General features: G+C 44.1%; 1 protein-coding gene across 9 annotated transcripts in view; it reads right to left on the bottom strand.

Moving 5' to 3' along the window:
* LOC139585857 (IQ motif and SEC7 domain-containing protein 3-like) overlaps window positions 1–12,534 on the bottom strand; it is a 158,965-nt gene that overhangs the window by 21,078 nt on the left and 125,353 nt on the right. For 8 of the 9 annotated variants that reach the window (XR_011677384.1, XR_011677385.1, XR_011677379.1 and 5 more), the window contains exon 3: window positions 3,515–3,601. The exons of the other annotated variant lie outside the window; for it this stretch is intronic. Coding sequence is in view for 1 of the 8 variants with exons in the window: in XM_071418859.1 (XP_071274960.1) it covers window positions 3,515–3,601 (87 nt within the window). In the remaining 7 variants the exon portion in view is untranslated. The remainder of the gene's footprint in view (window positions 1–3,514; window positions 3,602–12,534) is intronic. 9 annotated transcript variants of the gene reach the window in all.

Here is a 12,534-nt window from a genome sequence, read left to right as displayed (position 1 = left end):
CATCCTGGCCTTGGGCACTGCCAGGGATACAGGGGCAGCCCCAGCTGCTCTGGGCACCCTGTGCCAGGGCCTGCCCACCCTCACAGGGAGGAATTTCTTGCCCATATCTATTCTAAACCTACTCTCTGTCAGTTTAGAGCCATAGAAAGCCTGTTTAGAAAATGCTGGGACTCAGCTTCCTCAGGCAGGACACAGAGCTGATGAAATTCCCTTCCTGCAGGTGCCATTTCAGCTCTGGGCTTTGCCCAGCTCCAGCTGTGAGGCCTCTGAGGTGATGATGCCTGGATCAAACCAGAGGCTCAGCAGCTGAAGTACAGGACTACCTGGATTTCTATTTTCTGGGTGTTCCACACTTCCTTTACTTTTCTCTTCACACCAGATATCAAATCTGCATTCCAATGATCTCTGACAGACCCAGAGCAGCTCCTGGAACCTGCAGCTTCCAACCAGAGGCTGCTGTTTTCAAGGCTCCACTCGGGAGGCAGGAAGGGGAAGGGACTCAGAGAAGCCAAGCTACAGACATTGCTGGTCTATTTTTTAATTCCCAAACAGAAATAACCCAAAAAGAGCAAGCAGAGGAGGCATATGGGCTAACTGGAACCCAGACAAGCATCTAGCTGGAAGGACACAACAAGCTCAGGCTTCCCAAGACTTCCCTTGTAATAGGAGAATGCAAGATAACTTGTGTTATTTCTGTCTCTTTTGAGCATTGTAAAATGAGTGAGGGATTACTGCAATAGCTGCAGTTATTAAAAATGCATTATTTCCCTATTAACCATTCAAAACAGATGCCAAAGATCGTCTGGACCAGAAATAAAACTGCTGGAGTGAATAAAACATCCAGCCATTAGCTAACAGCAAATCAGAGATGCTCCAGATTTCACTGTAGTGCATTCATTAATTGCTTCTTTCAGAGCAAATTTAATTTTTAATTCTGGGCTACCAAATTAATCCCTCAGTGTATTTTCTAAATAAAGCCTCAAAACTGCAGCCAGACCAAAGCATCCACGTCTGTTAGTTTTGTTTCTAATGATTTCTATTTATAAATTGATAAATGGGAAGACTAAAAGCTAAATTTAATGCCATCATGTGTATGTAGAAATGCAAAGCCCAATCCTGTTAGAGCTCTAGCAGCTCATTTTCATTCACAGCAAAGGGATCCCCATGTACAGGTCCTGCACAAAACCAGGTGCATCATTTGCACTTGACTCAGAGATCACAGTTGTGGGGATGGCACTTTGGATATAACAACTTCAGAAATTGAAATTATGGGCAAACCAAACCAATTCCTGCCATGAGGATGATGGTAACAGCCTGGCTCCAGCACAGCAGCACATCTGTGAGCAGGGGCAGCATAAACATTGCAGTGTAACTTGGCATTAAATTCTATAGACTAAAATATTCTTGTTTGCAGCTCTTTCATCCTTCCCAAGAACAGAGGGCTGTGGGGTGCAGGATCATTTGGTGGAGGTGTGGCCAGTGCAGTCCCTGCTCAGAGCAGGTACAGCAGGGATGTCCCACTGACCTGAGTGTGGCTGGGGACAGAGACCCCACGTCCCCTGCTGGCCTCTGCTCCAACGTTTGACCAAGCTCATGGTGAAATTCCCTCTCTCCCTGCCTTGTATCTAATTGGAATTTTCCTTACTGCAGTTTGGTTTGGTTGCCTCTTGTCCCTGGGAGAGGCTGGCTGCAGCTTTTCCATATTCCCCCTGTTCACAGAACCCCAGACTGGTCTGGGTTGGAGGGACTCAAAGCCATGGCAGGGACACTCCCACTGTCCCTCCAAGCCCTGTCCACCTGGCCTTGGGCACTGCCAGGGACCCAGGGGCAGCCACAGCTGGGTTGGACACCTCTGAGTGAAGAATTTGCCCTGATTTCCACCCAGAGCCTGCCCTGGCCCAGCCTGGGGCTGTTCCCTCTCCTCCTGTCCCTGTTCCCTGGAGCAGAGCCCCTTTTCCCCTGGATGTCCCCTCCTGGCAGGAGCTGTGCAGAGCCACAGGGTCTCCCCTGAGCCCAAATTTCCTTGAGAGCAAACAAGGCCAGGGATCAGCTCCTTCCACTCACAGTCCTGAGCCATCAGCTGGAGGTCCCACAGCACTCTGACACTGCACAGCTTCACACCCCCAGAGCAGGGAACTCCTGTCCTCACTGCACAAAAAAAAAGCCCTGAAGAAATTCAGATTTTTCAAGCACAAAGTTCAGCTGCTCTAAGCTTTAATTCCAGAAGAAATATCACTGATAAAAATAACACCCTATGTGGAGCTAGACACTGAGACATTCAAGGAACAGCTGGTTTTCCCATCAACATCCCAACAGGAAGATCCTTAAAATTAAAGCACTATCAACTAAGGACATAGGAAAACTAAAAGCCTCACTAAAAAGCAAGCAGGGAATCTAAGAGTTTTCAGGCCCTGCTCCTCACCAAAGGAATTTGAGCTGTCTTACAACTCAACTATGGACTCACTACCACCAAATAAATGAAGGGCTCTGATGGGAGAAAAAAAACCAAACACACAAACAGATGCTGCAACACAAACCAACAGGGTGAATCCAAGCATGCATGGAGAGAGGTAACTAGGGGATGAAATATTCAAACCAGAAATATGTTTATGCATTTACAGATTTAGGATTCATTGTTTGCTTTTGTCTTTCCTTATTACCCGTGCAAAATGATTTTGATTTTTCAGCACCAGGCTTCCAATATTTTGATATTAATATTATTCATGAGCTGGCAATTATCACCAAGTCGATTGCTAATAGCAGAAGTAAAAATTCAAGACAATCTTTTCCATGGCATGCACAGTTTTTTAACAGTTTTCACATTTCCAATGACTGAGATTAGCTGCCCTCTGATGCTTCCCTAAGATGTTACAATAAACACTGGCATTGACACTAAACTGTACTATGGGATGTAATTGCTGCCCTGTGCACTGGATCAAAGAGAACACATAGATAGTAAAGGCATCTCTGTTAAAAGAAGCAATATGAGCTGGAAGATGTGTATTTTTGATGTATTCAGGGCCTGGATGTGTTTAAAACCCCTTTCTTTCACTCAAATCCAAGGCAGTGCTGAGCCCTGGCCAGGTCCATGCCTTTAACCTTCAGAGGGTTAAACACATGGATGAATTCCTCAGCTACTGGCAGGGATGAAAAAAAAGAGTTGCTAAGGAGAACATCAATATCCTCCATTAATTATATAAATATTTCAGTGTATTTGTCACGTGAGAGCTCAGCCTGCACCTCCCTTCTCCCTACCTTTGCAAGCCCAGGGGGATGTGCCCCTTAAAGCACATGACACTCATTTTACAGAGTAATTCCAGTGTGCCTGAGAGAAGGACTCACTGCAGTGATGGTTCTATCCACAGCTACCCTACAAGACCTCAAAAATATTGGATATTTAATCCAATTTTTTTTTTCCTTTTAAAACTTAAGCAACTATTGCTTGTCTCGTGTCAAATGGCAGCACCAGATGTCCCTCAAAGAGCAGCAGAGGGTGGAGCATGTCTACTCTTACCTGTACTCTGAGTGTGTGGCAGGGACAGCTAGCTGGGAATGGTACAATGGAGCTGGACAGCAAAACTGGTGCAGAGTATTTAAAGACCTACGACACAAGGAAAAACACAAAGTCAAACCAGCAGTGTTGAGAAAGGGGCTCTTGAGGGGAAGGCAGGTGCTGACAGGAGAATTGGAAACTCAGGAGAACGGGGACTGAAATTTGAGGCACAGCTGTGAGATCTGGATGCCAGGGGACACAGGGAACAGTGCCAGGGTTAAATGCACACACCACAATGATGGGGAGGAGCTGCTGCAGTGAGGAGTCAATCAAAGGTTTGTTGCAGAATTAGGATCAAATGCCAATTTAAGGCCTGGGGTTTGCCTTGCCACGAAGAAGGAAGGCAAAGCTGAAAGACTGAGGGTTAAAATCCCTGTGGAAATGAAGCTTTAGGCTTGCACCTTACTCTGCACCAGTCAGGCTGTTCTCTGGTCATGGAATTAATGCACAGTGCTCTGAATGAGGAGGGACAGTGCAATGGACATGGACACAAAGCTTTCTTCAAGCCCAGCAATGACAACCATATTGCAAAATAAACCACTTGAAAATGTGAAAGAACCCAAGTTTCACGCATGTTTTAAGCAATATTCAGACCTGTGCAATAGCAGTTTAATTGTTCAAATTTGTTCATTTGTTCAAAGTACAGAAAGAAAACAAAAAAATCCCTTACTGCACAAAGACATTCTGCACCCCAGATCATTAGATTGGTATTGTTTCACTAAAACAAAACCAGACAAGGGGTTTCCACCTCTGAAGGAAAGCTTGGAAAATCTAAGCAGCACAAAACAAAAACAAAACCAGACAAGGGGTTTCCACCTCTGAAGGAAAGCTTGGAAAATCTTTAAGGAGCACACAGCACACACGTCCCTGCATTCCTGGTGTTTGTGCCAGGAAACATTAAACAAGGCTCAGCACAGCAAGTCCTCCATGATAAATCCACCTAATCAAATTTCTCAGGACACAGCATTCTTCTAGGAAATCACAAAAAAATAATCAATATCTCCTAGCTCTTTGAGTGGAAGAGGGAGCTGTTAAATTGAAAATCCTCCTTTAACTTGTGAGCATCCAACCCGACAGTTAACAGAGGGGGTGTGTGTGTGCTAGAGTACACAAATGCACTTTTTCCCCCATCTTTCTCTTGGTGTTTTGATAGAAGTCTCAGAAGATTGATTTTGATTCTTCTGCATCCCTGAGGCTTAAAGTGAATCCTGTGAGGTCACTTTCTTACGAGATCAAAGAGAGTGGTTAAGCAAAAAGAAGTCAGGCTTTGTTCAGGAAGGAGCAAGTTACTAATCCTTAGGAAAAAAGACAAGGTCAGCCTGTTCTGATTCCTGCTGCCAACACTGTGTCAGCAACTGCATGGCCAGGATCAGCTGGATTTTCTGTTCAAAGGTGGTAACCCCTGTAAAGTACTTGGGCTTTTGGAGATGCAGCTCAGCCCAGACACACCCCAGGGTGGGATGTGCCCTCTAACACCTCACAAGGTTCAGGAACCCATGGGGGCACCTTCAAACCCCTTGGGAAGACAAACAACTCAAACCAAAGATGGAGAACAACACCAAAAACATTGATGGGCTCTATCCAAGCAGCCAAAGCTGGATTTTCTGTCAGGAAAAGCACAGAGTGTCCCACACGAGCTGCTCCCCTCAGTCCTGGGGCAGCAGGGCACGAGTCTCAGCCTGGGCAGGGGAACTACTCTCATGAGGAACCTGCTCCTGCCTTGGCATCCAGGTTTTTCCAGCAAAAGCAAAAGAAGGAAATGCAGGAAATCGGTAGGAGAGTGTTCCAGATTCCATTGCCACCACTGTTCTTTTTCCACACAGATGTCTCTTTCTTCAGAGAATTAACCAGTGAAATATGAAAGAATATGAAAGAATCTCTCTGGATTCAGCTCTGCTCAACAAAGCTTTTTGAACAGAGTTTGCTCCTGGCTCTTCCAAAACCATTCTGCCCTCAAGGCTCCATGAATATGTCTTGCTCCAATATTCCTGGGTTCCAAAAGAACCTGAACAGTAAAGAAGGTGGTGGAATCTTGTCACCATCATATTTTCTGAAAAATCCTCCTTGCCCAGGATTCTTCTCCTGGGAAGCTGAGAAGCCTCAGAGAAAAAAGAAAACAATATTATCTCATTTGCTTCTCCTGTGTTTTGCTGCTTTGGAATGTGGTTTGGAGATTGTTTATCCAACAGGTGCTTGTTTGATTGGTTTAATGTGAATTGTGTTTACTTAATGACCAATCACAGTCAGGTTGTGTTGGGACTCTGGAAGGAGTCACAAGTTTTCATTATCATCTTTTTAGCCTTCTGTCTGTATCCTTTCTCTATTCTTTAGTATAGCATAATATAATGTAATGTGATATAATGTAATGTAATATAATGTGATATAATGTAATGTAATATAATGTGATATAATATAATATAATATAATATAATATAATATAATATATAACATAAGCCTTCTAAGAACATGGAGTCAGATTCTCAATTCCTCCTCTGTCCAGGGACCCTGAAAATACCACAGTCTGAAACCTAAGGAGCTCATAGAATTTTGGGTTTGTGAACTAAAGTTTAGAATTAAACACAGGATTTGATTTGAGATCTTGGAAAAGGTTTTTAAACTTAGGTGTTAGAAGTGAGAATGTGGATTTATAGTTTGAAGTAGAGATATGTCAAGCAAAGGAAAGTTTAGAGTTTAAGATATAGAAAAAATAAAGTCATAACAGAGGTAAATAAGGAGCTTAGAATGCAGTACTTTAGGGTTGAGTGTCATAACATGATTGGTTAAAAATGTTTATATTGTAGTATGGATCTGTAAGATAAAATATTTAAGGACTGGGTTAAGAACATAAATATCTTTGTTAGTAGTGTTTTATTAGTCAATAATTCCTTAAAAGATCTTGTAACTAAGGGTTTTGTGACCTTCTGAACTGCGCTGTAATGATGTGAGCTGAACTCAGCCCTTCTGCCTATGTAGAAGATAAGAAAATAAACCACATCATCAAATACAATTCAGAGGACCCATGTCAAATTCCTTCCAAAACTGCCCATGAGTGAATTATCACAAAGAGAAGCTCTCCCCATGCTCTGGCTGTGGTTTGTAGACACCTGTGGCACAGCCCTGGGCTCAGGAGCTGGCCTGCCCTGAGTTCCAGGAGCAGCAGGAACGCAGCAATCCCATCCTGGGAGCAGCTGGCCCTGCCCAAGGAGGCTCTGACACCGCCACAGGTGAGGAGGTGACACAGGGGACAGGCTCAGCTGCAGGCTGGCACTGAGGGGCCACCAGGTCCCTGCTGTCCAGCACAGAGGGCTGCATCCTCAGACAGCATCCTGGGCGCACCACGAGGTCTGGGCTCTGCTCTGAACTTTGAAATTCAGAATAGCTGAACTCTGTTTGGGCTCCTCCAGATCTCAGTGACTCATGGCAGCCTGACAGTGATGAGGCTCAGGCTTTACAGCCCCTGACTAATGCTCATTCTACCCAAAGCAATGGGGTAAATCTGCCAGTGCAGTTTAAGATTCACATGTGGCATTTTGTGCCTTCAATCACCTGTCAAAACAGCACTTGCAATCATCTACCCCTCTGTAATATACCAAAGAATGTTTACAGTTCCAATCCCTTTGTTTGTTTGGTTGGTTTGGCTGGAGTTTTAATTATTTTTTAAACTTCATAGCTATATGTTGCAATCAGCCTTCAACACAAGTTTGCATTCAAGCTAGAATTCATTTACTAATTTTTAACACCTAAAAACATCAGAAGAAATCCATTTCAATCATTTGGAGGAGAATTAATCACTGCTCCTGTTCACAGTCTCACAGATACTCAGCCCTGTGAAGATTAGTTTCCACATCTGTAGCTGCTGTTCTTCAAAGGATGATTTAGGATTACAAAGAGAGCACAGGTACTTCAGCACCAGGACAAGACAAATGACAGCTGACAAATGCTGCTGCTGGTAATTTCAGTTTCTGGCCCATTGCTGCACACGGAAGTTTGGCCATTTCCCATTCCCAGGCCAAGTTCATTCCAGCTCTCCCCTTGGGAGCAACCCCTGTGAATCCCTGCACGAGGTTCTTGGCAGAGCAGATGAGTCTGCCAGTAAAACCAGAGCCAAATGTGACCCAAACCTGGACACCTCATTCCCCCACAGAACAGGAGGAACCCAGCCCCTAACAGAGCACACAGCCCCCAGGCAGCTGGGGCTGTGCCTCTCACCCCTCTGTAAACCCCATCATGTTTGCCATTAGAATCCACTCATTTGAACAGCATTCTCCTGTCCATCAGCAAACAGAAATGACAATTCTTTTTAATCTTCTGGTTTTAGAGCCTTGCTCAGATGTGCAAATAAAAAGAAATTGACTACTGGTCATCACATAAAGCCAGAACTATTTTTATTTTTTTCTTTCATTTTCTCTTGCAATCCCCAACAAGCCTCCCAAACTCAGCAGACAATTTTCTCAGTATTGGTTTTTAAACAACCTGGCAGAGCAGAACACTCTGGCCATTAACCTGGAATTGCTTTTTCTCTAACAGGTTATCCTGTGCTCTCGCAATGTGCTCGGAGCCAGCAGATGCTCCTGGCAGGATTGGGAGCCTGGGGGCAGCTTGTCCCCTCTCCCTGCCCAGGACACTGTGGTGGCACAGGACATCCACCCACCCCTGCTCATTCTGCTGCTGCTGAATTTTCAGCAGAATTATTAAACCATCGCTGTCTGAGAGCTTCTTCCTACAAGAGCTTCCAAACCCCAGACTGAGGGGAGTGGGGGCAGGAGCACAGCTGGAAGGAGCCTGTCTGGAGTTAATGATGTGGCTGATGAGAGGAGCTGCTCAGTACCTCCCTGCCCTTTGCTGCTGCCCTCCCCAGAGCCCTGACTCCATTCACCATTCCTCCTCTGGTCTGGAACAACAATCTGTTCCCCTCCATCTGCCAGGATTCTTCCCTTTCTTCTGGCACATTTTCCCATAAAGTGCACGTTGCAATGAGAATGTTGAAAAAAAATAACTCCAGCACAGGCTGCTGTCCTGGATACCTGTGTGCACCCATCCTTCTGAAATCAGCTTGGGAACAGCAGGAGGGGCAGACAAATCCATCCCCTACCTCAGCCCATTCCCTCCATGTCAGCTGAGGTAGCCAAGAATGGTTTGTTTGATTGGATCTATTAAAAGGAATATTTGCATTTCCCAGTGTTTTATCCTGTTGAACAGTAACATTATTTTACAAATTGAAATTTTCTTTCTCAAGTTGATCCAGAGTTATGGCAACAGCTGAGATTAGAAAATACTGTAGATAGAAACTAATAAAGTCTGTCCTGTTCTTGTTTAATAAATCCAACCATTACTTTCATGAGGAACAACATTTGAAATATAATCAAAGGATACCCAAAGAGGTGATGAACAGTAAAAGTCATAATAATACAGAATCACATCAACTCCAGCTAAATGCTTGCTAATTAACAAGTTTATTAACCTGCTAGAAGGGCTTCCAGAATGAAAACCCTGTCCCAGGCCACAGGACAGCTTTTTGCAAAGCAGAGAAAGCAGCAGGAAGCTTTTCATGGCAGCTCCCACTGTCCCAGCCCAGGTTTGACTGCAGCTGTCTGTGGCTGTGGCCACTTCAAGGTGATTAAGCACACGACACATTCCCATTTCCAAGGACAAATTCCTACTGTTCCTTACCCAAAATACAGAGGGCAGTATGATTTTGGTTTTTGAAGCAGCACTGTGAAACCTTCTCTTCTTTGCTATTCATTTCACCCCACTGTATGTCCAGCACTCTGCAGCCAAGCACATCACAGAGAGCTGTGGTGGCACACAGACAATATTATGGTTTTTTCCCAGTGTTGTTATTATTAATTAATGTCCTGGCATGCACTCTTTTGGATGGCTACCCCACAACATTAAATGCTGCCATTGCTTTTATGGTTGCATCCACAAAAACCTTCCAGCTCACAGCAGAGACCAGCACACGCTGCAGGAGAAGCCCAACTCCTCCCTCCATTGCCTGGGCACTATGGGAACATGCCCAGGGATTGCTCTTGGAGCAAATCTTTGATTTGCTCTCACAGAGCCCAAGGTGGCTCTTTGGGCACAGCTTCTTGGCCACCACATCCAGGTGGGTGTGTTGGGAGGCACACAGGGGGGCAGCAGGAAGCTCCTGGCAGGTGTAATTACCAGTGTAATTACTCTGCAGGAGTTTGAGAGTCAAAAACCTCACCCACACATCACAAGCAGCACAGCCATATGCTGCAAAGCTGCTCTGCTGGCATCTCCCTCCTCCCATTGCTGCCTCCCCTTCCACGCAACAGTCAGAGCCTGGCTAACAGCACTCGAGAATTCCATTTCCTCTTCACAGGAATGAAAGATGTTTTCACCAGCTACAAGGATGCTCAATAAAAGCTGCAGTTCCAAACGAGCAGCACACACAGTCCAGAGTACAGACCACTGAATTTTGTTCCAGAATTCATCAAATCTGGTTGTCAGCAAAATGATTTAATAGCAGGATTTGTACACGGCGCAGCAGAACTGCAGACTGGGAGTTCTTGTTTGGAATAATGCTTCCCTTTGTGTATTCCCAGCTCAAGTGCCCACAGCTGGATTTTTCAATGGAATCATCAGGCACCCTCTCACTGACCTCTCCTCCATCAAAGGGCCTGTAAATAATTATCATCTCCTGGGAGAATGGAACCACCACAGGCCCAGCATACTAAACAAGGAACAGCCATTATTTTGTCCCATCCTAGAACACAGCACTTATTAGCATTACAGAGAATTAGAAATAATTATTATAAACTTTTTTAGGTTTCATGAAAATTCAGTACCAGCCTACACAAACAGACAGGAGGGATCCTTCTGCATCCCTGCACAGTTTGCTCCAATCCTGGGTTAGCTGGAACTAGGGTGAATTTAATTAAGACTATTAATATGTAGATGCTTATAATTAGAAAAAATTCTTTTTAAGTCTTAACTAGAACCCCATCTATGGTGCAGAGTGATGTGGAATAATTCACAGGACTCATAATATGCACTTGTGTCAGTTGTGTTTACTGGGTGCTGTCAAAATCTGTAGGAAAAATCCACACAGTCCAAACCCAGAAATTAAGAGCAAAGAGACACAAGAGAAGGAAAATATCTTTTAGATTAAATCAGAATGTGGATATATTCACCACTTCTTTTCTGTATCTCCCACATCATTAAATCAGGTCCCAGAAATCCTCAAGAAACTACAACTCCCCTTACAAAACACAGGCACATTTATAATCTCACAGAGCAATAACACAGCAAACCCAAAGCTGAGCAGTGCCAGTTATACATATTGGATTTGCAGCTGATGAAAGAGGCAAAATAGCAAAGTACAAAGAATGAAATTACCCAGATACAGCAGGAGAGATTTACAGCAAGGCAAATCCTGTTACTTAAAACAATGCTCCAGTGACATATGTTCTATTCAGTGCAGCAGCTGAAAAAACTGCTTTCACTAATCCAAGTAGTGTGACACTCTTGTTCAGCTTTTCTTAGAACAGCAACAACCAGGCTTTCTAAACTTAAAGATGAAAAAGATATTTTTACCTTAAAAAAGATACTTTCAGTAGCAAAGATCTTTGGCATGTGTATATAATATATATATATATTACAAGAACACTGACAGAGTTGTTATATGTAAGGTTTCATCTGAAAACTTACTCAGCATTGAAGGACTGGTGTTTAACAGTTTAACAAACATTTTCAGTATTGAGAACCCATCAGTTTTAAACAACATAAAGATTTTCCATATACATGTGTTCTTAAAAGTTCTTAAAAAAATTCCCAGCTTACATTTTCCCCTTTCCAACCATCAGCACCAGCTCTCTTAAACAGGAGTTAAAAGACAGAATTATAGTAGGAGGCAGAACCCACATCTTGTTTTCTACAGCAACGTGCTGAGGGGGGTACAAGATACCAAAGGTATAAGCAGCAAAACAGGAAAATCCTGCACAAGATGGGTCTGTAAATAAGACTGCAAGCTCACTGTTAAAGACAGCAACATACAGGGATTGAATATCCCTTACCCCCACATGATGAGCACTCTGTGAAATCCATTCCCTGCTGAGAGTTACAGAATCCCCAAATCCCAGGACCCAAATTAAAATGGAGTCCAACACAACCAGAACTGTTCTCCCATGGACAAACACACACCAGGATGTTTCAGGCTGATCCATGAATACCTGGAACACTGCAACCTGTTCTCCAAGTTTACTTATTTCAACTCCCTACAAAATGCTCCACATTTATTTTGATTTTAAACATTTCAACTTTACCATTCACCCCTTCAGCACAACACAAAAAACTGAAGAAAACTCGAAGACATATACTAATATTCTTTTGTTATTCTATTGGAGGAGTCTGGTTTTGAATGACTTTATTTACTCTGCCTGTGTGTGGATGGTGCAGCTGAACGTGGAGCTGATTTACTCAAATCAGGCTGCTCAGAGGCACTGCTAAAATAACTGGAAAAGGCTGGGGATGACAATTACATGTGTTTCATGCAGGATCCTCTGGAACCCCCAAATTTAACCCTAAAGGGAATGCATGGTTAACCAGGGCTCAGAACTGCAAACAGAGGTACAGCATCTCCAAGCCCCTGGGCTGGGAGTGAGGACAAATCCAAGGGCCCATCCCTGCCTGTTTGTGCCCATTTTGGAGCAAACCCTGTGTGTCCCATAAATTCCTGCCTGGTTTGTGCCCCATTTGGAGCAAACTCTGTGTTCCCCATCCATCCCTGCCTGTTTGTGCCCATTTTGGAGCAAACCCTGTGTGCCCCATCAATTCCTGCCTGGTTTGTGCCCCATTTGGAGCAAACCCTGTGTGTCCCATCAATTCCTGCCTGGTTTGTGCCCCATTTGGAGCAAACCCTGTGTATCCCATCCATCCCCGCCTGGTTTGTGCCCATTTTAGAGCAAACCCTGTGTGTCCCATCAATTCCTGCCTGTTTGTGCCCATTTTGGAGCAAA

Source organism: Agelaius tricolor, unplaced genomic scaffold (genome assembly GCF_023055355.1).
Source record: "Agelaius tricolor isolate 1412-34295 unplaced genomic scaffold, bAgeTri1.0.p SCAF_93, whole genome shotgun sequence".
In the NCBI taxonomy this organism is placed as follows: domain Eukaryota; kingdom Metazoa; phylum Chordata; class Aves; order Passeriformes; family Icteridae; genus Agelaius; species Agelaius tricolor.
Note: the sequence above shows the minus strand (reverse complement) of the source record. Positions and strands in the feature narration are given on the sequence as shown.